General features: G+C 38.0%; 1 protein-coding gene and 1 pseudogene across 7 annotated transcripts in view; one reads left to right on the top strand and one right to left on the bottom strand.

The window, feature by feature from the left end:
• Nucleotides 1–25,734, top strand: part of PHTF2 (putative homeodomain transcription factor 2) — a 167,558-nt gene that overhangs the window by 34,316 nt on the left and 107,508 nt on the right. For 4 of the 6 annotated variants that reach the window (XM_078343037.1, XM_035253993.3, XM_035253994.3 and 1 more), the window contains exon 2: nucleotides 6,252–6,331. The exons of 1 other annotated variant lie outside the window; for it this stretch is intronic. In XM_078343037.1, the coding sequence (XP_078199163.1) occupies nucleotides 6,287–6,331 (45 nt within the window). In that variant the 5' untranslated portion in view covers nucleotides 6,252–6,286. Of the gene's footprint in view, nucleotides 1–3,541; nucleotides 3,659–6,251; nucleotides 6,332–25,734 lie in introns of those variants that run through there. One more of the 6 variants, XM_054237373.2, reaches the window with a different exon arrangement.
• Nucleotides 9,499–10,738, bottom strand: LOC100395959 (large ribosomal subunit protein uL3 pseudogene; annotated as a pseudogene). Its single transcript, XR_008473395.2, has one exon. The product of XR_008473395.2 is annotated as a large ribosomal subunit protein uL3 pseudogene (transcript).

Genomic DNA, 25,734 nt, shown 5'->3' with positions numbered 1-25,734 from the left:
AATAATATGAGGGCCTGAGGAGATTTATATAAATTACCTTTAAAAAATTAAAAACTCTTTAGGGTCAGGCACAGTGGCTCACACCTATAATGACAGCAGTTTGGGAGGTGGAGGTAGGAAGATTGCTTGAGGACAGTAGTTCAAGATCAGCCTGGGCAGCATAGTGAGACCCCATTAGTCTCTACAAAAAAATTGTAAAAATAGCTCAATTTGGTGGCATGCAACTTTAGTCCAGCTACTTGGGAAGCGAAGGCTAGACAGTCGCTTGAGCCCACGAGTTTGATGGTACAGTGATCGATGTATGATCGAGCCACTGCACTCCAGTCTGGGTGACAGAGAGACCCTGTCTCTAAAAATAAAATATTATATTTTATTTTAAATAAGACATTTATTTTAAATAAGATTTTTTATTTAGTTTAACAATTTCTACTATGTTAAGTTCCATATATGTAACACTAATAGTAATATTAATGTTTTGGGGTATGTTAGTAAGGATTCAGATGAACTTCTGTACATTATTGGAATTGGTGACCTGAAAGGAAGAAGCTGAGGCAAAATTAATACAAGTAGAGGGTTTATTTGCATCAAGTTTGAGGATTGCAACTGGAAGCACAGATTTGAGTTGCTCTGAATATATACTCATACTAGTTGCAGTTAAAAGTGGATTTTTCCAGCTTGGGCAACAAAGCGAGACCTCGTGTCTACTAAAATTAAAAAAAGAAAATCCCTCATGTCTTCTAAAATTCAAAAAAATTATTAGCCAGGTATTGTGGTACATGCCTATAGTCCCATCTACTTGTGGAGCTGAGGCAGGAGGATTACTTGAGCCAGGAAGTCAAAGCTGCAGTGAGCCCTGATCATGCCACTGCACTCCAACCTGGGCAACTGAGTTAGACCTTGTCTCAAAAAAAAAAAAAAAAGAGAATTTTTTTTTTTAAATTTTAAAGGGAAAGAAGAGGCAGTTCCTGAGTTGTTTACTGAGAATTTATGTTAAAATAGCGTAAGATAATGCTAATGATTGGCTATATATTGTTCTTTGTATCACAGATTCCAGAAACATGAAGATAAATGAGTGAGGCAGCTAGTCAGGAACCAAATTACTTTAAACAGTTGCCCCCAGGCATGGGTGTAGGGGCTTGAGCAAACCTCACATAGCTCAGACTGCTCTGAGTTCTTCTTCTTTTCACACAATTGTTACTTATTTAACCTTTATTAAGTTGTGGACGATTTGGCTTGATGACCCTTGGTGAAAACTGAGATCCAGAGAACTCCGTAACTTATTCAAGAGCACATAGCTCTCAGTTTCAAAAGTTGGATCTATAACCCCATTCTCTTGATGCTTATGTCATTGCTTTTTATCTGCTGTACTTCCTCTACCACATATTACAGTGTACTGAGTACTTAGAGACAAAGGAAGAATGATGCCGTGTTTTTTCCTTAGGAGTGTTTATATATGACCAAGTGATCTGTGTCGTCACATACTGCTTTGTATTTTTATTTAAATTAGATTTTTGAGCACATATTGGTGCTAGAAGAGAGACGACAAGCTTCAGCTTTGTTTGGTCCAAATGAGTACTTGTAAGAAAGCTTCATCTTGGAGGAAGTAGGATTTGAGTTGATTTAGAAAGATAAGTGCAGAACGAATGGAATAGGAATAATAACACACCAAAGTGTTAGGGGTGGGAATACATTGTTTTCTGAGCCTAATGGTATGTCAGAACAGAGAAATTTGTTTCAGAATAATGAGAGATGTACATAATAATATTATATAGTATTTCATAATTTTTTTGTAACATGGGGATTGGTTAAAAATCTGACAATGTGGGAGACCATATTTGTACAAAGAATACTCCTGGGTATTATTATACAGTTGACCGTTGAACAGCTTGGAGATTGGGGGCACTGACCCCTGTGCTGTGGAAAATTTGGCTGTAACTTTTGAATCCCCCAAAACTTAACTACTAATAGCCTACTGTTGACAGGAAGTCTTGCTAATAAACAGTTGATTAACACATATTTTGTATGTTATATGTGTTATATAATGTATGATTCAATAAAGTAAGCTAGAGAAAAAGTGTTATTGGCCGAGCACGGTGGCTCACGCCTGTAATCCCAGCACTTTGGGAGGCTGAGGTGGGTGGATCATGAGGTCAAGAGTTCAAGACCAGACTGGCCAACATGGTGAAGCCCCATCTCTACTAAAAAATACAGAAATTAGATGGGCATGGTGGCTCGTGCCTATAATCCCAGCTACTTGGGAGGCTGCGGTAGGAGAATTGCTTGAACTGGGACCCAAAAGGTGGACATTGCAGTGAGCCAATATTGCACCACCGCACTCCAGCCTGGGCTACAGAGAGAGACTCCATCTCAAAAAATAAAAGAGAGAGAGAGAGAAAGTGTTACTAAATTGTAAAGAAGAGAAAATATATTTACTATTTCTTAGGTGTAAGTGGATCATCATAAAGGTCTTTATCCTTGTCATCTTCACATTGAATAGGTTGAAGAAGAGGAGGGGTTGGTCTTGCCTTCTCAGATAGCAGAGCCAGAAGAGGTGAAGGAGGTGGAAGGGTGGCAGGAGCAGCAGGCACACTTGGTATAACTTTTATTGAAAAAATTCCACATATAAGTGAACCAGCATAGCTCACCTTCCATGTTGTTCCACTGAATTTGATTGAGATTCTGTAAAGGCAGATTCAATATACCATCTCTTCTGTACTTATCTTTTCCCATTACCCTGGTCTTTGGCATTTTGTGTAGCAATTGATACGGTAAAAAATAATTTCAGATATTCTGTTCAGGCATGATAATTGAATCTATGTCAAGGATAGTATTAGCTTAGAGTTAACTGTCTATATAGCAAGATTTAATGTTAAAATTGCAGTTAGCCCTATGCTTTTAGGATTAGATTATTTCCAAAGAAGTAAATATTATGTATCAGAATACCCATCCTTGTATCAGATCAGTTGATCAAAAAAGATTAAGATCCTCTATCAAAGGTACCCAATAAATTTTTTGTGCTTTTTTTCTGTAAATAAACTTTAATATAATAATTTAACGTTAAACCTAAACTATCATAACAAGTATTCCTGGACTGTCATAAAATCAAAGAAGTTGGAAAGGCTTTAGAAATAATCTTCGTTATTCATGAAATAATTTGACTTATTAATCCTTGTTGTTTATACCCATGTGTAATTCAGGTATCTTTGAATGTGCTTTGTCAGATGTTCAGTTCAGAAATCTATCTCAGCATGCTGTAAAACCTGTTTTAAAAATAGGTATGAGCCATTCTGTGTGACTGAAAGGTTGTTGACACGACGGAAAAACTATTAAATGAGTTTGCACAGAAAATCTTACCATTACTGAAGAAAGGCTTTAAAAAAAACCAAACAGAAAATTCATTTAATTTTTATTTCTGTAGGCCCAAATAAATATAGTTAAAAATATTTACAACACTTGGCTGGGCACAATGTCTCCTGTCTGTAATCCCAGCACTTGGGGAGTCCAAGGCAGGCAGATCACATGAGGTCAGGAGTTTGAGACCAGCCTGACCAACATGGAGAAACCCTGTCTGTAGGGTGTGGTGGGCATGCCTGTAATCCCAGCTACTTGGGAGCTGAGGCAGGAGAAAATCACTTGAACCCAGGAGGCGGAAGTTGTGGTAAGCTGAGCTCATACCATTGCACTCCAGCCTGGGCAACAAGAGTGAAACTCTGTCTCAAAGGAAAAAAAAAAATTAGAACACTTTATATAACTAGAGTACTATTAGATTTGTAAGACTTTTGGTATAATCTAAGTGTAGCTTGGTAAACCAAAAAATATATATATAAAGTCTTTACAATTATTTTCTTCTGAGGCAGGCAGAGTTTTTCTCACTTTCATTTGAGCTTTTTCCTTTTTTTAAAAAAAAATACTATTATTTATATGTGAACATTTAAATATTCCCTAAATATATTAAATATCTGATATGTTTAATAGAGTGATAAAATTCTTTCACATTTTGTATATGAAATGTATATTATTTGCATCGTTACAGGGTTTGGAAAGAGAATCTTTATTTTGGTAGATAATCTGGAATATTTGTCAATAAGATTGGATAAAGTGAAAAGTTTATATTCTCATATTTTTGTACCATTTTTCATAGTTTGCTTGAGAAGATAGGTTATAACCAATCTGGAAGGCATTCACAATTGTATTGACAAAGAAATATAATGAAGGTATAATGTTATATTGAAGAGTCCCCTAGAAAAATCAGTGGGGAAAACCTCTAAGATGCAGTGTGGTTAAAGTTAATGAGTCATATCCAAAGCCTTCCAGGACAGCAAAACAAAAATGAGAGATATTAAGTCAGTAAGGGAAAGCTTCCTCAAAAACTCCTGGTGAGAGAAATGAAGGTAGCCACACCTGACTGAGAAATTAGTGGAGGTGAACTTTGAAGTCTGTAAATAATCCATGTTTATGTAGTTGAGAATTGACATTGTGATCTTATGATAATTGGGTAGCTATTTTTATTTTCATTGTGAACAAAAACTGATTGCAAGTATTTCTCTGTAAATTGCCATGTTTAAAAAAGAAAATATAAATAGTTCCTAGATTGGGGAATTTTTTAAATGAAAATTGATGATAAAAATTATAATTAAAAACCTCTATGTACTGGAATGTGGCAAGCATCTTATGTATATTATTTATTGGTTACAAAGATCCTATAAAGAATGGGTAGGTACAGTTATTTCTAGTTTATAAGGGAAAGAAACAGGTTAAGAGAAATTAAGTGACTTCTTCAATATTGCATAATAGTGGAGCAGATATTTGAATTCAGGCCTTTTGACTCTATCCTCCTTTCCATTATGTTAGTCTGTTTGTCAGGAATTTCAAAACATAATTTGCTTGAATTTGATCAGTTAGAGTCACTAATCTCTTAGGAAAGCTTATAAAAATAATTTGGTTTATAACACTGTCAAAAATACAGGCATTAAATAAGTTCTGCTTTAAATTTTAGAGGTTTATCGTCTAAACATTTGAACTTGCTGATAATTTTTATTATATCTGAATCTTAATATGCTCAACAAGCACGCATGCTCTCAAGAACAGTATATAAAACCTCTGGTACTTTGTTTGTTGAGGCAAACTTGACTAGTAGCGTTTCTAAGTTACAGATCTGTATGTGCTAGCATTGGCTCAGCAGGGTGCTTTACCCCCAGGATTTCCCTGAGATCATCCTGTGGGTCCTTGGATGATCCTGGTTTGGAATGAGTTCTAGGACCAGTATCTGCTTTTGAACTTGTTTTAGGCTCATCCTTAACACTAGATCAGAGGTGCCCTCTATGCCAGTGTCATCTTATGACTAAAATAGTATTCTAGAGTTGATAGGAATCAGTCTCAAATAACCTCTAGGTTTAAGGAATCATTAAGTTTAGTACCAATCCTGTTTTAGACAAACACAGAAAAGATGCTTATGAAATGTTTTTTGGTGTTTGTCTTAGTTTAATTATTTTTAAGAGATTAGCAGAGTTATATAACATATCAACAGTTTTAATCTGTTTCTTGTAAGTTACAGTTCAGTAGCTGATTTTTTTTCAGTAAAATAAACTTCTGGGGACTATATTTTATAAACTGAAGTATCAAAGTGTTTATTTTGATGTTTGAGGATTAATTGTCATAACTACTTAAATGACAATTAGCAAACTAGTATGTGGGAAGTCTTTAATGTTAATTATTCCTGTATATTAACTCTAATATTGGCTTAGTATTTAATATAAATAATTTTTGGCTTCTTGAATTATTTTAATTCAATTTTGTGTTTACTGAGTGTCAGGGAAAATTAAATATTATAAATTTTGTTATCTCTATTAAGCCATCCTTTAACAACAGTAATTGACACTGGATTCGAGAAAGAAAGTACATTACTGAGTGAATGAACTGGTTTCTTGTATTTAGATTTGTAGATGAACAATTTCTGGTATAACCTAGGAAATTATGAAATTTATTTTAAAAGTTTATTAAAAAAAACCTATTTTGTAAGAAAATTCAAGTGTTATTTATTCATGCAAATAGAACTTGCTTTTATTATGGCAACTGATTTTTGTTTACTTAAGAGGACCTGTTGCTAAAATAGTAATGAGGAAGGATGTAATACAAGTCTCGTCATACACCCCTTGCTCTGCAACTAACCAGAGTGCTATGTCTGCATGCTGTTCGGTCTCCTTTTGGAAGGTGGAATTTAAGTCATTTGTATGTTTTTTTCTTTTGCATAGCCTAAAATGACCAATGTGTGATTTCAGTGGAATAAATGGCGTCCAAAGTCACAGATGCTATAGTCTGGTATCAAAAGAAGGTAAGTTGATAGTCAAAACTTTTAGCTTTCTAAATGTTTTAATTCCAAAAATACGTGTTTATTTCATGCTATAGATTTTAGGATTTTGAGTGGAAAAAAGATTATTTTTATTTTCCTTGTACTTATTTTATTTATAAATAAATTGGAAAGATGCTTAAAAATATTTTTTTCTCTACTTTTTATTCTGTAATAGCAAAGTAGCTAGATTAATTATAACGTAAACCAAATCTCCAGGACTGTGGATGAAATTAGCATTTTACGAAAGCATTAACATTTTCATTTTTTAAAAGAAAGATTAGCAGAGCTGTTATATAACTTATATCAACAGTTTTTAATCTGTTTCTTGTGAGTTACAATTCGATAGCTGAAAAATAAAGTTTTGGGGACTCTTATAAACTGAAATATTTAAGTGTTTATTTTGATGTTTTAGGAGTGTCATATCTACTTTAAGTAGCTGTATCATCTTATATATTTCAAAATAAGCTTTACCAATATAACATTTTTTTATGAAGTCCAAGAGAATATAGACATTTTTTGAAAATACAATAAACGGTTTACTCCTAATGAGTGTTTATATTCTTTAAAATTTATGTTGTTTTGTGTAATACCTTAGATCTTTTGTGTGCATAGTGAATTATATTTGTTTTCACATTTTAAAACAGTTTGAGACCTTATTCTTTATGTCTGTGTTAACGAAATATAATGATATATTTAAAACTTTTCTTTTTTTGAGATGGAGTCTCTCTCTGTAGCCCAGGTTGGAGTGCAGTGGTGCAATCTTGGCTCACTGTAACCTCCGCCTTTTGGGTTCAGGTGATTATCCTGCCTCACCCTCCCAAGTAGTTGGGATTACAGATACGTGCCACTATGTTCGGCTGATTTTTGTATTTTTAGTAGAGATGGGGTTTTGCCATGTTGGCCAGGCTGGTCTTGAACTCCTGACCTCAAGTGATCCGCCCTCCTTGGCCTTCCAAAATGCTAGGATTACAGGCATAAGCCACCACACCTGGCCAAACAGACGATTTTTAAGTTTTGTTTAATTGAAAATAAGTGACAATTAAAACACTTTTACAAACCTAAGAATATGGTCTTTTTTATTTTTTGAGACAGAGTCTCTGGCCCAGGCTTCAGTGCAGTTCCACACTCATGGCTCACTGCAGCCTTGACCTCTTGGGCTCATGTGATCCTCCTACCTAAACCTTCCTTAGTAGCTGGCATGGGATTATGGTCTGTCTTTAGATGTGTTATTTTTTTCTGAGTAGAACATGCCACAGAATTATACACAGGTGTATAATTACTTGTTTCATATAAGGTACCTTAGTTGTTTAATTGACTTTTGTGTTTTTTTGTTAATGTCTCCTTTACTTTTAAACTTCCAATCAAGTTAAAAATCAGTCTGCTTAACGGAAGAGTTAAATGAAATTGTAAATTGAGGAAAACAAAACAAAAAAAACTTAAAAAATTTTCATGTCTATATCTTTGAAAGTTTTTCTCTTTCCTAATTTCTACCTATGGGAGTAGTAAACATTTTCTCTGTTTGGCTTTTTATGTTAAACATTTTAAACTTTATTGAAGATCATTTACAGAACACACTAGGTTGACTGACCTTTCTTGGAATCAGAGGATTTGAAATATTATACTCACATTCAGTTGGCCCTATAACACCTCTCTTATCCAAGGGTCATTTACCTGGCAGTGGCACATGCTGCCATAAGAGCAACCATAAGAAATATTCTCCAGAGCAACCATAAGAAATGTCATAAAATATATTAGCAAATCTATTCTATTTTATTTATATTTATTTATTCTATTTTATTTGTATTTTATTTTTGAGATAGGGTCTCATTCTGTCATCCAGGCTGGAGTGCAGTGACACAACTACAGCTCACTGCAGCCTTGACCTCCTGGTTTCAAGTGATCCTCCCACCTCAGCCTCCCAAGTAGCTGGGACTACAGGCATATGCCACTATGCTCAACTAGTTCTTGTATTTTTAGTAGAGATGGGATTTCGCCATGTTACCCAGGCTTATCACATATATTAGGGAGTTGCTAGAACCATTAACTGGATTTGATTTGCTCTGTTTTTTTTTTTCCTTTTGCTTTTAAATTCAGTTTTCTTGAAGAAATGCATGTGAATACTTTGAAAGTTAGTGTTTCAAGGATTATTGTTAAAAAAAAAAAAGCAGCCCATACTATCCATCCCTATCCTTCCCTAATCTTTGCGTTTTGCTCCCCCAGAGGCAATCATTTAAAAATCTTTATAGCTCAGTGGTTGTGAAACCAAAATTCTACCACTCTTCATCCTAATGACTTTTAGTGGAATACTGGTATTTGTCGGTAGGAGATACAAAATATCATACAGTGTTCTAAACTAGGATTGGATTGGCTTTTTCTTTAAAGGGCCAGATAGTAAATAATTTAGATTTTGAGTCATAGGTCTCCGCTGCAACTACTCAACCTTGCCTTGCCATTGTAGCACAAAAGCAGCCATAGACAATATGTAAAATTAATGAGCATGGCTGTGTTCCAGGAAAACTTAATTTACAAAAACAGACAGGGGTCTATCTAGATTTGCCATGTAGGCTTTGGTTTGCTGACCTGTGCTCTAAGACACCCTTTGTTGAATAACACCATTTTTTGAAATGATGTTCATGTTTTGAAACGTGCCTGCCTTGTTTTTTTCTTGGTCATTTCATTGTAGATGTTACTTGTTGACACCTGACTATATGATTAGGATTTAGCTTTTTTTATAAGATTCTCCTGAGTTTCTTCCTTCTGTTGTTCCATTGACTCCAAATTTTGGTTAAATCAGTATTTCATGTTTACATTATAATGTTGTGTATGTATCATTTAAAGATGTGCTGTTATACTATTTCCAATCTGTGTAAGTTTTTTTTTCCTTTTGCTTGGTTTTTTGAATTCTTTTTCTAAGTCTCTGATGAAATTGTAAAACTTCTTTCGTTGCAGTGAATAATATTCAGGTATTCTCTCTTCCTTTTTTTCTTTCTTGGAACTGACCCTTCTAGAACTCTGTTCATTTAGTCCATACTGAATAGATTGTTCTGAAGTCATGCCTTCCGGCTGCCATCTTAGTAGTTTTTTTTTTTTTTTTCAGTGGAAAGTAACTTTTATTGAGACCCCACCAGCTGCAAAATGTGTTCCTGGCATTAAGCTCCTTCTTCCTTTGCAATTCGGTCTTTCTTGAGTGGTCCCATGAATGCTTTCTTCTCCTCCATGGTCTGGAAGCGGCCATGGCCAAACTTAGAGGTGTTGTCAATGAACTTAAGGTCAATCTTCTCCAGAGCCCACCGCTTGGTCTGCACCAGCAAGGACTTGCGGAGGGTGAGCACTCGCTTCTTGGTTCCCACCACACAGCCTTTCAGCATGACAAAGTCATTGGTCACTTCACCATAGTGGACATAGCCACCCAGGAGGGTTGATGCTCTTGTCAGACAGGTCATAGTCGGTGGAGGCATTGTTCTTGATCAGCTTGCCGTCCTTGATAAGGTAGCCCTGGCCGATCTTTATAGATCTTCTTGTTGATCTCAGTGTGGTGATGGTAGCCTTTCTGCCCAGCACGTGCCACAGAGAAGGCCACACGGGCAGGATGCCATGCCCCAATACAGGCCACCTTGCGCAGGCCTCGGTGGGTCTTGCGGGGCAGCTTCTTGGTGTGCCAACGACTGGTGACCCCTTTGTAGCCTTTGCCCTTGGTCACCCCGATCACGTCAATCATCTCGTCCTGCCCAAACACTTGGTTCACAGGTACCTGCTGCTCCAGCCTCTCGCGGGCCCAGTCCAGCTTCTCGGACACGGTGCCTCCATTCACCTGGATCTCCATCAGGTGGGCCTTTTTCTGGCGCAGAGGAAGCAGGCGCATCTGGGTGTGGGCAATGACGCGGATGACTTGGCAGTATTTCTTCATGCTGCTGAAGTCCTTCTCCAGCTGCTTCTTGCCATCCTCATCCTGCCATTTCTTGCAGTACTTGGTGAAAGCCTTCTTCTTAGATTTATGCCAGTTCTTATAGAAACGCCTTTTGCACTCATCGCTGATGTGTTCGGCAAAGACAGTCTTGAAGGTCCGGAGGCCTCGAGGGGTTTCCACGTAGCCCACAATGCCCACAACCACCACGGGTGGCATCTCCACAATGGTCACAGCCTCCACCACCTCCTTCTTGTTCACCTTGGATCCTGGCCTATTGACCTCCCACACGATATGGGTCATGCCAGCCTTGTATCCCAGGAAGGCTGTGAGGTGGACCGGCTTGGAAGGGTCATCCTTGGGGAAGCTCTTCACCTTCCCACGATGCCTGCTGCTGCGCTTCCGAGGCAGGAAGCCGAGCAACCCATGTCTGGGAGCAGAGAACTTCCTGTGAGACATGACACCGTCAAATCCAGTCGCAGAGCAGTAGTTTCTTTTATAATTAGCCTGAAAGTTCCCTCACCGGCTTCTTAGGTCATACAGATTTGTCTTTCTCTTAAATATATGCTTATTGAAAAAAAATTTAGAGGCGTTTGTACTTCAGTGAAATGAGGGCATGAGAACTGCAGCTGTACTTACTGATTATTCAGCCATAGGCAAATAACTTAATTTCTTTGAGCCTCAATTTTCACTTCTCTACATTGACTAGCCAGTGGTTCTCAGCCTCTTTTCAATCATGGACCCCTTTGAAATTGTGTTGAAAGCTAAGGATTATATTTTGAGAAAAATGTATACAATGTACATACACAGAAAATATCACATCTGTCTTAAAACCCAGGTTAAGAAGTCCTGGATTATATGATTTTTGAAGTTTTAATATTGTAGTGTCCTTTGATCTAGCTTATACTGAGTGATATCCTTGTAAATAAAAACCAAAAACATTTATCTTCATTTTCTTGAATTTTTGTTTGGTAGTAACTCTCTTCTTTTTTTTTTTTTTGAGGGAGAGTCTCACTTTGTTGCCCAGGCTGAAGTGCAGTGGTGTGAACCTGGCTCAATGCAGCCTCAACCTCCTGGGCTCTAAAGATCCTCCCGCCTCAGCCCCCCAAGTAGCTGGAACTATATAACATGTGACACCACACTCACCTAATTTTTGTATTTTATGAAACAGGGTTTCACCACGTTTCCCAGGCTGGTCTCAAACTCCTAGCCTCAAGCAAGCCTCTTGCCTTGGACTCCCAAAGTGCTGGGATTACAGGTCTGAGCTACCATGTCCAGCCGTAACTCACTTTAGAGTCACCTTTCTCCACTAGAAAATTGTGACGTTTTTATATTTATGATATGAATACCGAGTGGCCAAAAGCCATTACTTGATTCGTAGATTCTTTTGAACATGAGCTCTAATATCAGATACGGAATTTCCAGGAGAAAATGAAAACAAACTTTTAAATTATTATAAATGTATATAGAAATTCTACTTAAATATGAAGCATTTTAAAATAAATTATTACTATTATTATTATTATTATTATTTTTTGAGATGAAGGTTTACTCTGTGGCCCTGGCTGGAGTCAGTGGTGCAATCTTGGCTCACAGCAACCTCTGCCTCCTGGCTTCAAGCAGTTCTCCTGCCTCAGCCTCCTGAGTAGCTGGGATTACACGTGTGTGCTACTACGCCCAGCTAATTTTTGTATTTTTAGTAGTGATGGGGTTTCACAGTGTTGGCTATGCTGATCTTGAAATCCTTAAGCGATGCGCCCACCTGGGCCTCCCAAAGTCCTGGGATTACAGGTGTGAGTCACTGCACCTGGCCTAAATAATTTATTCTCTGTATGGTTTACTTTGAGGTTTTAAAAGTTCTTTAATATCCAATTTTAAACTTCATTTTATACTGTTATAGCCATCATAGTCATGAATAATTTCAAAGTTCCCATTGGTCGAAAGTAATTTTCAGTTATTAACTTGGAGGAACTGTTAGTGCAACAAGAATGACAACAGGGGAGAGACCAGAATAGTTTTTAGTTAATAATGAGATATTGAATGTGTTTTGCAGCACAATTCTCTGCTCTCATATTTCTAGTTTCTCATTTTCAAGGAGGGGGAATGGAGTTACTTATCTTTTGGAAGTTATTTGAGATAGGGACCTGAAGTTATATGTATTCAAAGGTAACTGACACACTAAGTATTCCTTTAAACAATATAATGACCCTTAAGATTCCATTGTGACTGTGCAGACAAAATTATGAGAGAATGAGGTTCTATTTTCACTAGATAAATACATAAGAGAAGAGTGGCCTAGAAAAACTCCCCAAATTTAAAAGGGAAGAAAAGCACTAGCAACATTGTATAGAGATAGTAAAATATTGAATTTAGCATATAAGGCTGAGGAAGAACTGTATGATACAAATATTGGTCATTACCTTTTTTTTTTTTTTTTTTTGAGATGGAGTCTCACTCTGTCGCCCAGGCTGGAGTGCACATGTGCCCCAAAACCTAAAATGTCGTTAAAAAAAAAAAAAAAAAGAAATACCAATCCTTCTCAAACTATTCTGAAAAGTAGAGGAAGAGGGAATACTTCCAAGCTCATTTTACAAGGCTGGTATATACTCTGATATCAAAACCACACAAAGACACACCAAAAAAGGAAAACTACAGGCCAGTATTCCTGATAACCACAAAAATCCTCAACACAATACTAGCAAACCAAATTCAACAACACATTAAAAAGATCATTCATCATGACTAAATGGGATTTATTCCTGGATGCATGATGGTTCAACATATGCAAATCAATCAATGTGTTACATCATATCAACAAAAATAAAGGACAAAAATCTATCAACATCCTTTCATGATAAAAACACTAAAAAAACTGGGTATAGAAAGAACATACCTCAACACGATAAAAGCCATATATGACAGATGCAATGCTGCTATCAAACTGATTAGGGAAAAGCCAAAAGACTTTCTCCTAAGATCTGAAACACAACAAGGATCCCCGTTTTGGTTTTTTTCTCCCTGATGCCCTCACATTTTGGGAAGAAAACAGATCACTTTTCTTTCTGATTTATTTATTTATTTGAGATAGGTTCTCACTCTGTGGCCTAGGCTTGCAGTTTATTTTGTTGGATATAAGGATAGCTACTCATGTTCTTTTGGTTTCCATTGGCATGGAGTGTCTTTTTCCATTCCTTTATTTTCAGTCTGTGTGTGTCTTTATAGATGAGGTGTTTCTTTTCTTTTCTTCCTTTGAGTGTGTCTTTAGATATGTGTTTCTTTTCTTCCCTTCCCTCCCTCCTTTCCTTCTTTTCTTCTTTCAGACAGGGTCTCCCTCTGTCCCTCAGGCTGGAGTGCAGTTGCATGATCACAGTTCAGCACAGCCTTGACTTCCTGAGTTCAAACAGTCTTCCTGCCTCAGCTTCCTGTGTAGCTGAGACCATTGGTGTGTGTCACCATGCTGGGCTAAATTTTAGATTCTTTGTAGAGACAGTGTCTTTGTTGTCCAGGCTGATTTCGAACTCCTAGACTTAAGTGATCCTCCTGCCTCATTCCTCCCAAAGTGCTGGGACTGCAAGCATGAGCCACCACACCTGGCCAAAGTGTGTTTCTTATAGGCATCAGATTATTGGGTCTTTTTAAAAATTCATTTTGCCACTCTTGGTCTTTTGATAATCAGTGGTCTTATTGATAAGTAAGGACTTCTGCCTTTTGTTATTTTTTATTCTGGTCTTCTCCTTCCTTCTTTCCTTCCTATATTCCTTTTTTGTGAAGGTGATTTTCTCTGGTGGTGTAATTTCTTGCTTTCTATTTTTTGTATATCTGTTGTAGGTTTTTTGATTTGAGGTTACCATGAGGCTTGCAAGTATCATCTCACAACCCATTATTTTAAACTGATGACAACTTAATACTGACTGCAAAAATGAACAAGCAAAGAGAAAACTAATACTTTGTGCTTTCACTTTATACCCCTTGCATTTTAACTTTTTGTTGTTTCTATTTATATATATATTTTTTTAAGGGGGAGATAAGGACACGAAGGAGAAAAGAGCCAACAATAAGCAAATAATAAGAGAGCAAAAGTTTTTATATGTATGCAAAAGTGAGGTCACATCCTGTTTTTCCTTTCCTTAATAAAATCCTTCAAATTTTATTGTCTTCAAATAATTTGTTAGTCTGTAAAATTTTAAGATCTTCTTCTTTTTTTTTTGAACGAAAAAAAAGGAGAGAAGGAGAGGAAGAAAGAAGAAGAAAAAGAGGGAGAGAGAACAGGAATATTGCTTTATTCTAAAAATGGGTATTAATAATGGCCGATCAATATTTTGTATATTTAAAGTGGAGACTGTATATTTTGTGTGTTTAAAGTGGAGAGCTCTATAAATATTTATTAAGTTTACTTGTTCTGGATCTGTGTTCAAGTCCTGGATATCCTTATTAATTTTCTGTCTCGTTGAGTCTAAATCTCTTTATGGGTCTTATGTATCTGGGTGTTAAGGTCGTTAGCTCATTGTTGCATTGATCCTTTTACCACCGTATCTTTGTTGCTTTGAAATCTATTTTATCAAATGCGAGAATTGCAACTCCTGTTTTTTGTTTATTTATTTATTTTTGCTCTCCATTTGGTTGGTAAATTTTTCTCCAACCCTTTGTTTTGAGTCTTTGTGTATCTTTGTATATAAAATGGGTCTGGATGTAGCATACCGTTAGGTTTTGGCTGTATCTTTTGATTGCGGGATTTAGTCGATTTAAATTCAGGTTACTGCCATTTGATGTTAACTGGCTGTTTTATCCATTCGTTGATGTAAATTCTTCTTTATGTTGATGCTCTTTACTTTTTGGTATATTTTTAGAAAGGCTAATACTGGTTGTTCCTTTCTATGTATAATGCTTCTTTCAGAAGTTCTTGTAAAGCAGGCCTGGTGGTAATAAAATCTCTGAGTACTTGCTTGTTCACAGAAGATTTTATTTTTCCTTCAGTTGTGAAGCTTAGTTTGGCAGGATATGAAATTCTGGGCTGAAAGTTTTGTTCTTTAAGGATGTTGAATATTGGCTCCCACTCTCTTCTGGCTTGTAGGGTTTCCGCTGAGAGATCTGCTGTAAGTCTAATAGGCTTCCCTTTGTGGGTAACCTGACCTTTCTCTCTGGCTGCCCTTAGTATTTTCTCCTTCGTTTCAACCCTGGTGAATCTAACGATTATGTGCCTTGGGGTTGCTCTTCTTGAGGAATACCTTTGTGGTGTTCTCTGTATTACCTGGGGTTGAATAGTGTCCTGCTTTGCTAGATTGCTATATCTTTTTATACTGTCTTTATCTTGAAAAGTAGTTGTAGTTATTATTAATAGGTTCAGCTTTTAGGCTTTCTACTCAATATATGAATGGTTTATACATCACAACTCCAGTGTTACAGTATTCTGTGTTTGTCTGTGTACTTAATTATTACCAGTGAGTTTTGTACCTTCAGATGATTTCTTTTTGCTTTTTTAATGTCTTTTTCTTTCGGATTGAAGAACTCCCTTTAGCATTTCTTGAAGGACAGGTCTGGTGTTGATGAAATCTCTCACCTTTTGTTTTTCTGGGAAAGTATTTCTCCTTCATGTTTAAAGGATATTTTTCCTAGATATACTATTATAGGATGCAAGTTTTTTTCCCTTCATCACTTTAAATATGTCTTGCCACTTTCTCCTGGCCCACAAGGTTTCAATTGAGAAGTCTGCTGCCAGATGTATTGGAGCTCCACTGTATGTTATTTGTTTCTTTTCTTTTGCTAGTTTTAGGCTCCTTTCTTTATCTTTGACCTTCAGGAGTTTGATTATTAAATGCCTTGAGATATTCTTTGGGTTAAATCTGCTTGGTCTTCTATGACCTTCTTGTACTTGAATATTGATATCTTTCTCTAGGTTGTTATCATCTCTTTGAATAAACTTTTCACCCCAGTCTCTCTTTCTGCCTCCTTTTTAAAGTCAATAACTCTTAGATTTGCCTTTTTGAAGCTATTTTCTGGATCTTATAGCCATTTTTCATTCTTCTAAATTCTTTTTATTTTGTCTCTTCTGACTATATTTTCAAGTTGCACACTCACTAATTCTTTCTTCTGCTTGATCAGTTTTCTGCTGACAGACTATGTCTGTTGAATTTTTCAGCTCCAGAATTTTTTTTTTTTTTGAGGCAGAGTCTTGCTCTGTTGCCCAGGCTGGAGTACAGTGGAGTGATCTCAGCTTACTGCCACCTCTGCCTCCTGGCTTCAGGCATTTCTCATGCCTCAGCCTTCTGAGTAGCTGGGACTACAGGTACACACTACCATGCCTGGCTAATTTTTTGTATTTTAGTAGAGACAGGGTTTCAACATGTTGCCCCAGCTGGTCTCAAACTTGTGAGATCAAGCAATACACCTACCTCAGCCTCCCAAAGTGTTAGGATTACAGGTGTGAGTCACTGTGCCTGGCTGCACAGCCCCAGATTTTTTTTCCCCTTTCTTTTTTTCTCTTTTCTAAAGTCAACCAGTATATCTTGAAGCCCTAGAATTTGATTTACTTTTTTAAATTATTTTAATCTCATTGTTATATTTTTCTAATAGGATTCTGTGTTCCTTCTCTCTTTTATCTTGAATTTCATTGAGCTTCCTCAAAATAGCTGTTTTGAGTTATTTGTCTTAATGGTCACATATTGTTGTCACTCTGGAATTGGTCACTGGTGCCTTATTTAGTTCGTTTGGTGAGGTCATGTTTTTCTGGATGGTCTTGATGTTTGTGGATGTTCATTGATGTTGGGTAAGAGTTAGGTATTGTATTCTTTGCAGTCTGGGCTTGTTTGTACCTGTTCTTCTTGGTAAGGCTTTCCAAGAATTCAAAGGAAATTTAGTTTTGTGATCTAAATCTTTGGTCACTGCAGCCATATCTGTATTAGGGGCAACCCAAGCTCAGTAATGCTGTGACTCTTGGAGACTTGCGCAGGTACTGCTTTGATTGTCTTAAGAACTGGGAAACCTCCCTGGACTATCAGGCGTAGTCTCTTCTTTTCCCTAACTTTTCACCAAACAAATGGAGTCTCTGCTGAGCTGCCTGGAGCTGGGGGAAGGGTGATGTAAGCACTCCCTTGGCTATCACTACTAGGACTCTGCAGGTTAGACCTGGAGCCAGTATGGCACTGGGTCTCGCCCAAGGCCTACAATGGCCACTATCTGGGCTGTCGCTAACGTTCACTCAAGGCCCAAGAGCTCTTCAGTCAGCAGGTAGTGAATCTAGCCAGGCTTGTTTCCTTCGCTTCAGAGCATCATGCTCCCCTGCCCCACTCCCCGCCCTCCCCCCCTTTGCCCAGCCCAGGGCAGGTACAGAAATGCCACCCAGGAGCCAGAGCCTGGAGTCACAAATCTTAGAAATTGACTTTATGCTCTATTCTGCTGCAGTTGCATTAGCACCCAAATCACAAGACAAAATTCTTTGCACTCTTCCTTCTCCTTTGCTCACGTAGGAGTTTTCTGTGGCTCCCGGTGGCTACCGCCACCTCAGGCCCACAGCAAGTACTGCCTGGCTACTGCCAGTGTTCACTAATAGACCAAGGGCTCTTCATTCAGTGTTTGGTGAGTGCTGCCAGGCCTGTTCTCTTTCTTCAGGGCAGCAGGCTTTGCTTTGGCCCATCCTGGGTCCAAAAATGCTGACCAGGACCCAAGCCCTGGAATCAAGGACCCCAGGAGCCTGCCTCGTGTTTTACCCCACTGTGGCCACGCTGGTGCCCAAGTTGCAAGACGAAGTCCTCCTTACTCTTTCCTTTCTCTTCCTTAAGCAGAAGGAATCACTCGTTGGAGTCACCACAGCTGAGAATGTGCTGGGTCACACCCAAAGCCAGCAGGACCCTGGGTCTCACCCAAGGCCTTCAGCGAGTATTGCCTGGCTACTGCTTATGTGTACTCAAGACCCAAGGGTTCTATAGTCAGCAGGTGATGACTCATGACAGGACTATATCCTTTCCTTCAAGGCCGTGGGTTCATTTCTGTCCCAGGCTATCTAGAAGTATTGTCCGAGAGTCTGGAATGGGCACTTCAGGACTCTGCCTGGTGCCTTATTCTGTTATGGTTAACCTGCTATCCAAGTTCCAAGACAGAATCTTCTTATCCTCTTTAGTCTTCACTCTCCTCTCCCCAAATGGAAAGATGGAGTCTCTCTTAGAGCTGTGAGCTGTGCTGCCTGGGGTTGGGGAAAGAGTAGTACAAGCATTCTGTTGGCTGCCCCAGCTGGTATGTCACTGGGATGCATGCACACCAAGTCCACTGGCACTCAGCCCAGCACAGTACCAGCACTTGCCTAAAAATTGCAGTCCTTGTGGCCTAGATTGCCTTTCAAGTTTATTTAGGACCCCAAAAGGCTTTAACCTGTGGTGGTAGGCTAGCTGGAATGCAGTTTCTGACTACTGGGCTGGTTGATACCCCTTTGCCTAGAGCTGGTCTAAATGTTCCCTCCATGGGCACCAGCTGAATTCTGCCCTATATTGCTTTCCACTGTGACAGGGCAGCATTGAGTTTCAGTGCAAAGTCTCACAATCACTATACTCTGTCTCCTAAGCACATTGATATACTGTGTCCACGCCACATGGCTGCTGTGGGAAATGTGAGACGGGTGGTGTTAAAATTCAAGACTGTCTTTCCTACCCTTTTCAGCATCTTTCCTTGATAAGAGTTTAAAACAAGGCACTGACTATGTTTACTCACCTGATTTTTGGTTCTTACGGAGTTGCTTTCTTGTGTGGATAGTTCAATTTGTTGTTCCTTCTGGGGTCATGATTACTAGAGGTTTGTATTTGGCCATCTTGCTCCTACCTAAATATGATTTCTGAAAAATTTTTTGCCAGATCTGATGATGCACACCTTAGTGCCAGCTACTCACAAAGCTGAGGCAGAAGGATTGCTTGAGTCTAACATTTTGAGTCCACCATGGGCAGCATAACAAGACCCCCATCTCTAAAAAATAAAAATAAGTGTTTAAGTAGTTTATAAATTGTCAATAAATGTGAAGTACAGTCAACTGTGGATCAAAAATTATATTTTAAAAATTTTATTTATTTATTTATTTTTAGAGACAGGGCCTTTGCTCTGTGTACCAAACTAGAGTACAGTGGTGTGAGCATATTTCACTGTAATCTAGAATTTGGGGCTCAAGTGATCTTCCCACATCAGCCTCCCTAGTAGCTGGGACTAGAGGATGCATCACCACACCCAGTTAATTTTTTAATTTTTTTTGTAAAGATGGCATCTTGGTATATTCCCCAGGCTGATCTTGAACTCCTTGGCTCGAAGTGCTGGGATTACAGGTGTGAGCTACCATACCTGGCTTAAAAGTATTTTTAAAAAATGGATGGTTATGAGTGTACTGAGCATGTACAGACTGTTTTTTTCCTTGCCATTATTCCCTAAACAATATAGTATAACAACTGTTTACAGAACAGTTATATTGTATTAGGTTTTATAAATAATCTGGAGATGATATAAAGTATATGAAAGGATGTGCATAGGTTGATATGCAGATACTATACCATCTTATATAAGGGACTTGTAGATACAAGTGGTCCTGGCACTAATCCTGCACAGTTACTGAAGGATGACCGTATCACTCTTAAAAATAATAATAGTAATTATCTTATACTTGGAATGTAATAGATGCCAAATTAGAGTGTCTTTCATTACTCAAGAATATCTCTAATGACCCTGTTTTTGCTGCTGATATTCTTCCTTTGATCTGACCAAACTGGTGGGTATGTGCTTAAGGCAAGGCCAGAAATGCGTTTTCATCCCCTTGGCAATAGTGATCAGTCCAGGTATGCGCAGTGATCCAAGCTGTCCTTCCATAAACTTTTCAAAAATTAGAGCTGGTAGAAAAGACTGTTGCTTCTTTCATGAAGGAGTTAACAAGGATGAAAGGCTGGAGCTATTTCTAGATGTGTTACCATATTGGAGAAAGTTGTGGAAAGAATGAGGAAATGGGATAGCCCCAGACATCATGAATAGGATAAAGAGACAACCACAAGTCATCATGGTATTCTGGTCTCTGGATTCTCTCTACACTGAGATGAGCTTTGCCCCAGTCTTTGAGTAGTTTAGCCATTATCAGCTAAGTAATTCCCCATTTGTTGAAGCAAGTTTGAACTGGATTTTTTAATGAACCCTGAGAAAAGCATGGAGGCAGTATGTATATATAAACACATACTAATTTTTAAAGAAGTAATAGTATATTAAAGGTTTTTGTTAATTGCCCTTTTTTTTTTATAAGGCAGGGTCTCACTCTGTTACCCAGGCTGGAATGCAGTGGCACAATCACCGTTTACTGCAGCCTTGACCACCTCTGCTCAAGCAGTCCTCCCACCCTAGCCTTCCACCCTTTGCCTATAGCTAGGACTATAGGCACGTGCCATCATGCCCTGCTAATTTTTTTTTTTTTTTGTAGCAGTAGGGTCTCACTCTGTTGCCCAAGCTGGTCTTGAACTCCTAGGCTCAAGTGATCCTCCCACCTTGGCCTCCCAAAGTACTGGGATTATAGTCATGAGCCATCTTAATTGTTCTCTGAAATTGGACACTTCTGTATCTGTTAAAATGGAAAAACACCATTAGTAGTGGTCAATTTTCTGTTGCATTTTTGAGAATTATGTACTTATATTTAATTGCTCTCTTCCTTATTCTTTGCCTTAATTTCTTTATTTTTATTATTTACTTTAATTTCTGACACAGGTTTTTCCTTAGCATGTGTTATTCTTTATCTGGGAAGTACTTTGTTTTCATGGCAAAGAGGGATGTTTTAGGAAGGAACAAAACAGACTGGGCATGGTGGCCCACACCTGTAATCCCAGGACTTTGGGAGGCTGAGGTGGGTGGCTCACGAGGTCAAGAGATTGAGACCATCGAGGCCAACATGGTGAGACCTCACTGAAAATACAAAAGTTAGCTGGGTGTGGTGGCATGCGCCTGTAGTCTCAGCTACTTGGGAGGCTGAGGCAGGAGATTTGCTTGAACCCGGAAGGCAGAGGTTGCAGTGAGCCAAGATTGCGCCACTGTATTCCAGCCTGGCAGCAGAGTAAGACTCCATCTCAAAAAAGGAAGGACAAAATAAATGATGCATTAAAATGTGGATAGAATAGATAACTTTAAAGGCAGACATAGTTTCAGTTATGTCTTACACATAATTCTACATGGTAATTTTGAGGAATGCACTATACTATGTGGTGAATTTTCTCATTATCTTTTTTTAAATTATCAATTTTTTTTTACTTTTGATTCTTTCCAAAAGTCTTTTAACACTGCAAATAGAGTAGAAATGACCATTTTCTAATGTTTTCCTGATTTGTGGTTGTTATTGTCTGTTATGGCTTTGGTTTATAATACATTGTGTTATATCTGTCCTTTGTTGTTAAAACCCATGTGCTGAATGAAGAGACCCCCCACAAACAGGCTTTGTGTGAGCAACATGGCTGTTTATTCACCCAGCTGCAGGTGGGCTGAGGCTGAAAGGGGCATCAGTGAAGGGCAGTGGGTTAGGAGTTGGTTTTATGGGTTTGGGATGGGCAGTGGAAAGTTACAATTTATGGCCGTTTTTGCAAGCTGGGAGCAGGTCATAGATTTGCAAGGTGGGAGGGGTCTTAGGGGGTGGAGTTAGGAGGTTTACCAAGGTTGGTTACAAAGTCCAAGATGACCTTATCAATTAGGGTGGGAATAAGGAACAATAGAGAATGTCTCAAAGTCAAATAGGCACTGCAGAGGTTGATCATTTCTTCCTCTTTTCATGGTCTTCCAGTTACTTTAGATTTTCTAGGAACTCATCTGGAGTGTCCCTGCAGGTCACAGAGGTTAACATGGCTTCCATGCCACCATCAGTCAGCTTAAAAGACCTTACAGTTGTGTGAGTTCTCACTTGAGCCTTGGTTTGTTGTTTAATCAGTTTGTAGAATTCTAGCACTTTGGGAGGCCAAGGTGGGTAGATCACTTGAGTCTAGGAATTTGAAACCAGCCTGGCCAACATAGTGAAACCTCATCTCTACTAAAAATACAAAAATTAGCCAGCTGTGGTGGTGCGTGCCTGTAATCTCAGCTATTTGGGAGGCCGAGGCAGGAGAATCACTTGAACCTGAGAGGCAGAGGTTGCAGTGAGCTGAGATCCCACTATTGCACTCCAGCCTGGCTTACAGAGCAAGACTCCAGCAGTAAAACAAAACCAAACAAAACAATAATTGTAGGTAAATAAATTACATTGTTCTAAAGTAAAAACCTATTCTGAATAAAGCTCTTTGGGTGAAAAGTCAAGTACTACTCCAGTGAACTGATTTTGCTGACAGCTCTTTTGATGATTCAGAAGCCCTGATTTCTTTGTGTGTGTGGTTTTTTTTTTGTATTTATTTGTTTGTTGTTGTTGTTATTATGGTTGTTCCTTTGTTTTTATTTTGCCTGAGGCTACAACTGTTTAGGTTACCTTTTGCTAGAACCTAACCTTACTGAAGAATCAGAAATGCAGAAAGGGAAGGATTCCTTAGAAATTAATCTTCTGTTATCTTTATTTTATAGATGAGAAAACTGAAACATTGAGAGATAAGGGAATTTAAGGTCTTGTTTTTTTTTTTCTTTTTTCTTAATCCAGAGATCTTGTCAACTGTACCAGGAATTTATAGAATTTTGTATTTAGAACTAGCAGTATGTTTACTTAATGGAGATTGCACATTCAACTCTCATTGGCAAAGAAAATGGAAAAATAGAAAAAAATACCTTGCATTCTCCCCAAGCAGTACCTTTTTAGGCTTCTATACAGTTTTGTTTTATAAACTCCTCCTGAGTATAAAGGTACTGACTTCCTCAAAACAATATCAGTAGAAAATTCTTTAAGGTTTTGGAGATGTGTTTTTACAGTTTTCAGGCACCATAATATATACACTTCTAAATTCTTAGCATTTTTAAAATATTTGTTCACTTAGAATTATTTGGTAATACAATATTTTTGGTTTTTGTTTTGCAAATACCTTCAAGACTGGGAGTTTCTACATAGTATACAACTTATTTGAAATACTGCAGTCATTTACTTATGATTTTTTGTGGATAAATGAAATAGTTTTTCCATTAAAAGGAAACACTTATTTGCCTATAGCAGTTGCCAGATACAGCACCTAAAAATTAAAGTGGTAGTTTGCACAGCTATGAGGAGATCCAAGAAATGATGCTATTTGAATAGAGTTGAAGTTCTTTACTGAATAAAGCTTCTTATACCTGTGGTGTATTGGAAAGAAAACTATTTTATGACATACTGGAAACTAGCTTCTAACCTTTTTTTAATTTTTTGATGAATAGGTTTAAAACAGAGATGTTTGTCAGTGATATAATGTTTGCCAGTTATATTCCATGTGTCTTGCAGTTTATTTTTAACCATAGCAACAGACATGATGGTGAAATAAATTAGTAGATTACCATTGGCAGCCTAAAATTAGGTAAACATTCCAACTTTGAAAGGTCTGGGAGTGACTAAAACACTGTTGTTACCCTGCTGTATGTTTACAGTTCTATAAAGAATGACATTTGTAAATGCTGTTTAACAGGTTAACTTAGAAGCTAAATTGTTCTTTGCCCAATGGACCATAAAGTTTATTCAAATAAAAGCTGTTGATTCAGCACCAAGGATTGATTCACAGAGAATAAAATGCTGAAAGTGTACAACCTAAAAGTTTCCCATTTGAACTTTTGTCCTGAGTCAGTATTCTTATTAGGATATATTTTGCCTGGTCATTTTAAGTGAAGTCTGGCATTAGTTTACTTTCTATTTTGGGTGTCTTTTTCTCTACCCCTGTGATGGATTTGAATTACTGATAAAGAGTTCTGGTTTACCTAGTTTGTGGAAAAGGGGGATAGTGTAGTCTCCAGTCAAGTAAGATAGTATATAAAGAGCTAGTTAGTAAGGTAGCCTTATTAAAAGGTACTTCTTTTAGAGCTTTGAGGAATCAGAGGAATGAAGTCCTGTTTTTCCAATCTCAAAATGGTAGGCAGCAGGATGTATTTCTAATTATTGTTGTTGTATCAGACCAAGCACAGAAAGTCAACACCAAGACAAAAGTATGCCAAATTGCAGGGTTTATTGCCGGTGACCACAGAGGACTCACATCTCTCCAACTTGTGGCGGAGAAAGAAGGGTGCAAGACCTTTTTATACCTGCAAAACCACCTTGGGAGTGGGGGTGAGGAGTGGAGATGGGAATGAAAGCTGTCAATCACCTCCTAGGCTGAGACGAGGTTGAGGAGGGCTCCTGACATTCCAAGGGCCAGGGGACTTTTGTCATTCCGATTGCCACTTAAGAGGTTTACAGAAGTTAAGATAAACATTAGTTTATACATTATTTGGAAAGGTCTGGGGTCCACAGATTTTTCAGTTGCTTGGTGCCAGGATGGAATTATCTGGGGGTGCTTACTCTGGTCAGTACCGGTAAACAAAGGCCAGCAATTCTGATAGTTACAGATAAGAGAAGGCATGCAGCTTTACCTGTAAACTCAGCAGTTTACAGAAGCCAAGGTTAGCAGTCATTGTGAGGAGAATGGAAACAGTTTTGTCCTTTATAAAATGGCAGTGTACAGGTTCTAACTCTAGGCTAGCTATATCACACTATTGTTTTGTCCACTGTGACACTTTATTATACAGTTTATTTTTATTTACTGGTAGAAAACCAAGGAGAAAATTACTAGGTAGAACATCTTACATTGATTTCATATAGGGAAAATTCAGTACATTTAGTTTTACCTGTAGAGATTGATTTTTAGGATTAAAGATTTTTTTTCTTCCCTCCCCACCTCACCTGGTTACTCAGTATAGTTACTAGAGCTAAAGTTTATTACACATAGATTATTAAAGACTTTTTTTTTTAAGTAAGACTTTCTCTTTCCAAAAAATAATGTCCTGATAGGATTTACACTCATTTATCTTTGAATAACATTTATGATGGGTCCACTATGTATCAGGCACTGAGATATAGGTTCTTATGCTGTCTCTCAAGCTGGAGTGCAGTGGCACAATCATGGTTCACTGTAGCTTCAACCTTTTGGGCTCCTACCTTAGCCTCCCGAGTAGCTGGGGACTACATGAGAGAGCTGCTGTGCCTGGCTTAGTTTTTAAGACATTTTCTGTAGAGATGGAGTTTCTCCATGTTGCCCATGGTGGGCTCAAACTTCTGAGCTCAAGCAATCCTCCAGCCTCTGCCTCCCAAAGTATCGGGATTATAGGTGTGAGTCACCTTGCCCAGCTGCACTGAATTCTTATCTTTAGGAAACTCTACATCATAGGGGAGCCAAGATATAAACAAATAACTATTATACTTTATGGTAAATGCTGCAATAGAATTAACTTGAAGGTGTTACAGGAACTCACATTAAGTTTCCTGTGAATTTGCTCATTTAGTCAGCATTCTGTTATTGCTTTTGTCTTCTAAATAGTTCTCAAATCTGTTGTGATTTCCCTTCATTATTCTTTCATTCTTGTTCCAGTT

This window comes from Callithrix jacchus, chromosome 11, assembly GCF_049354715.1.
Source record: "Callithrix jacchus isolate 240 chromosome 11, calJac240_pri, whole genome shotgun sequence".
Taxonomy (NCBI): domain Eukaryota; kingdom Metazoa; phylum Chordata; class Mammalia; order Primates; family Cebidae; genus Callithrix; species Callithrix jacchus.
This window is presented reverse-complemented; position numbering and strand designations above follow the sequence as displayed.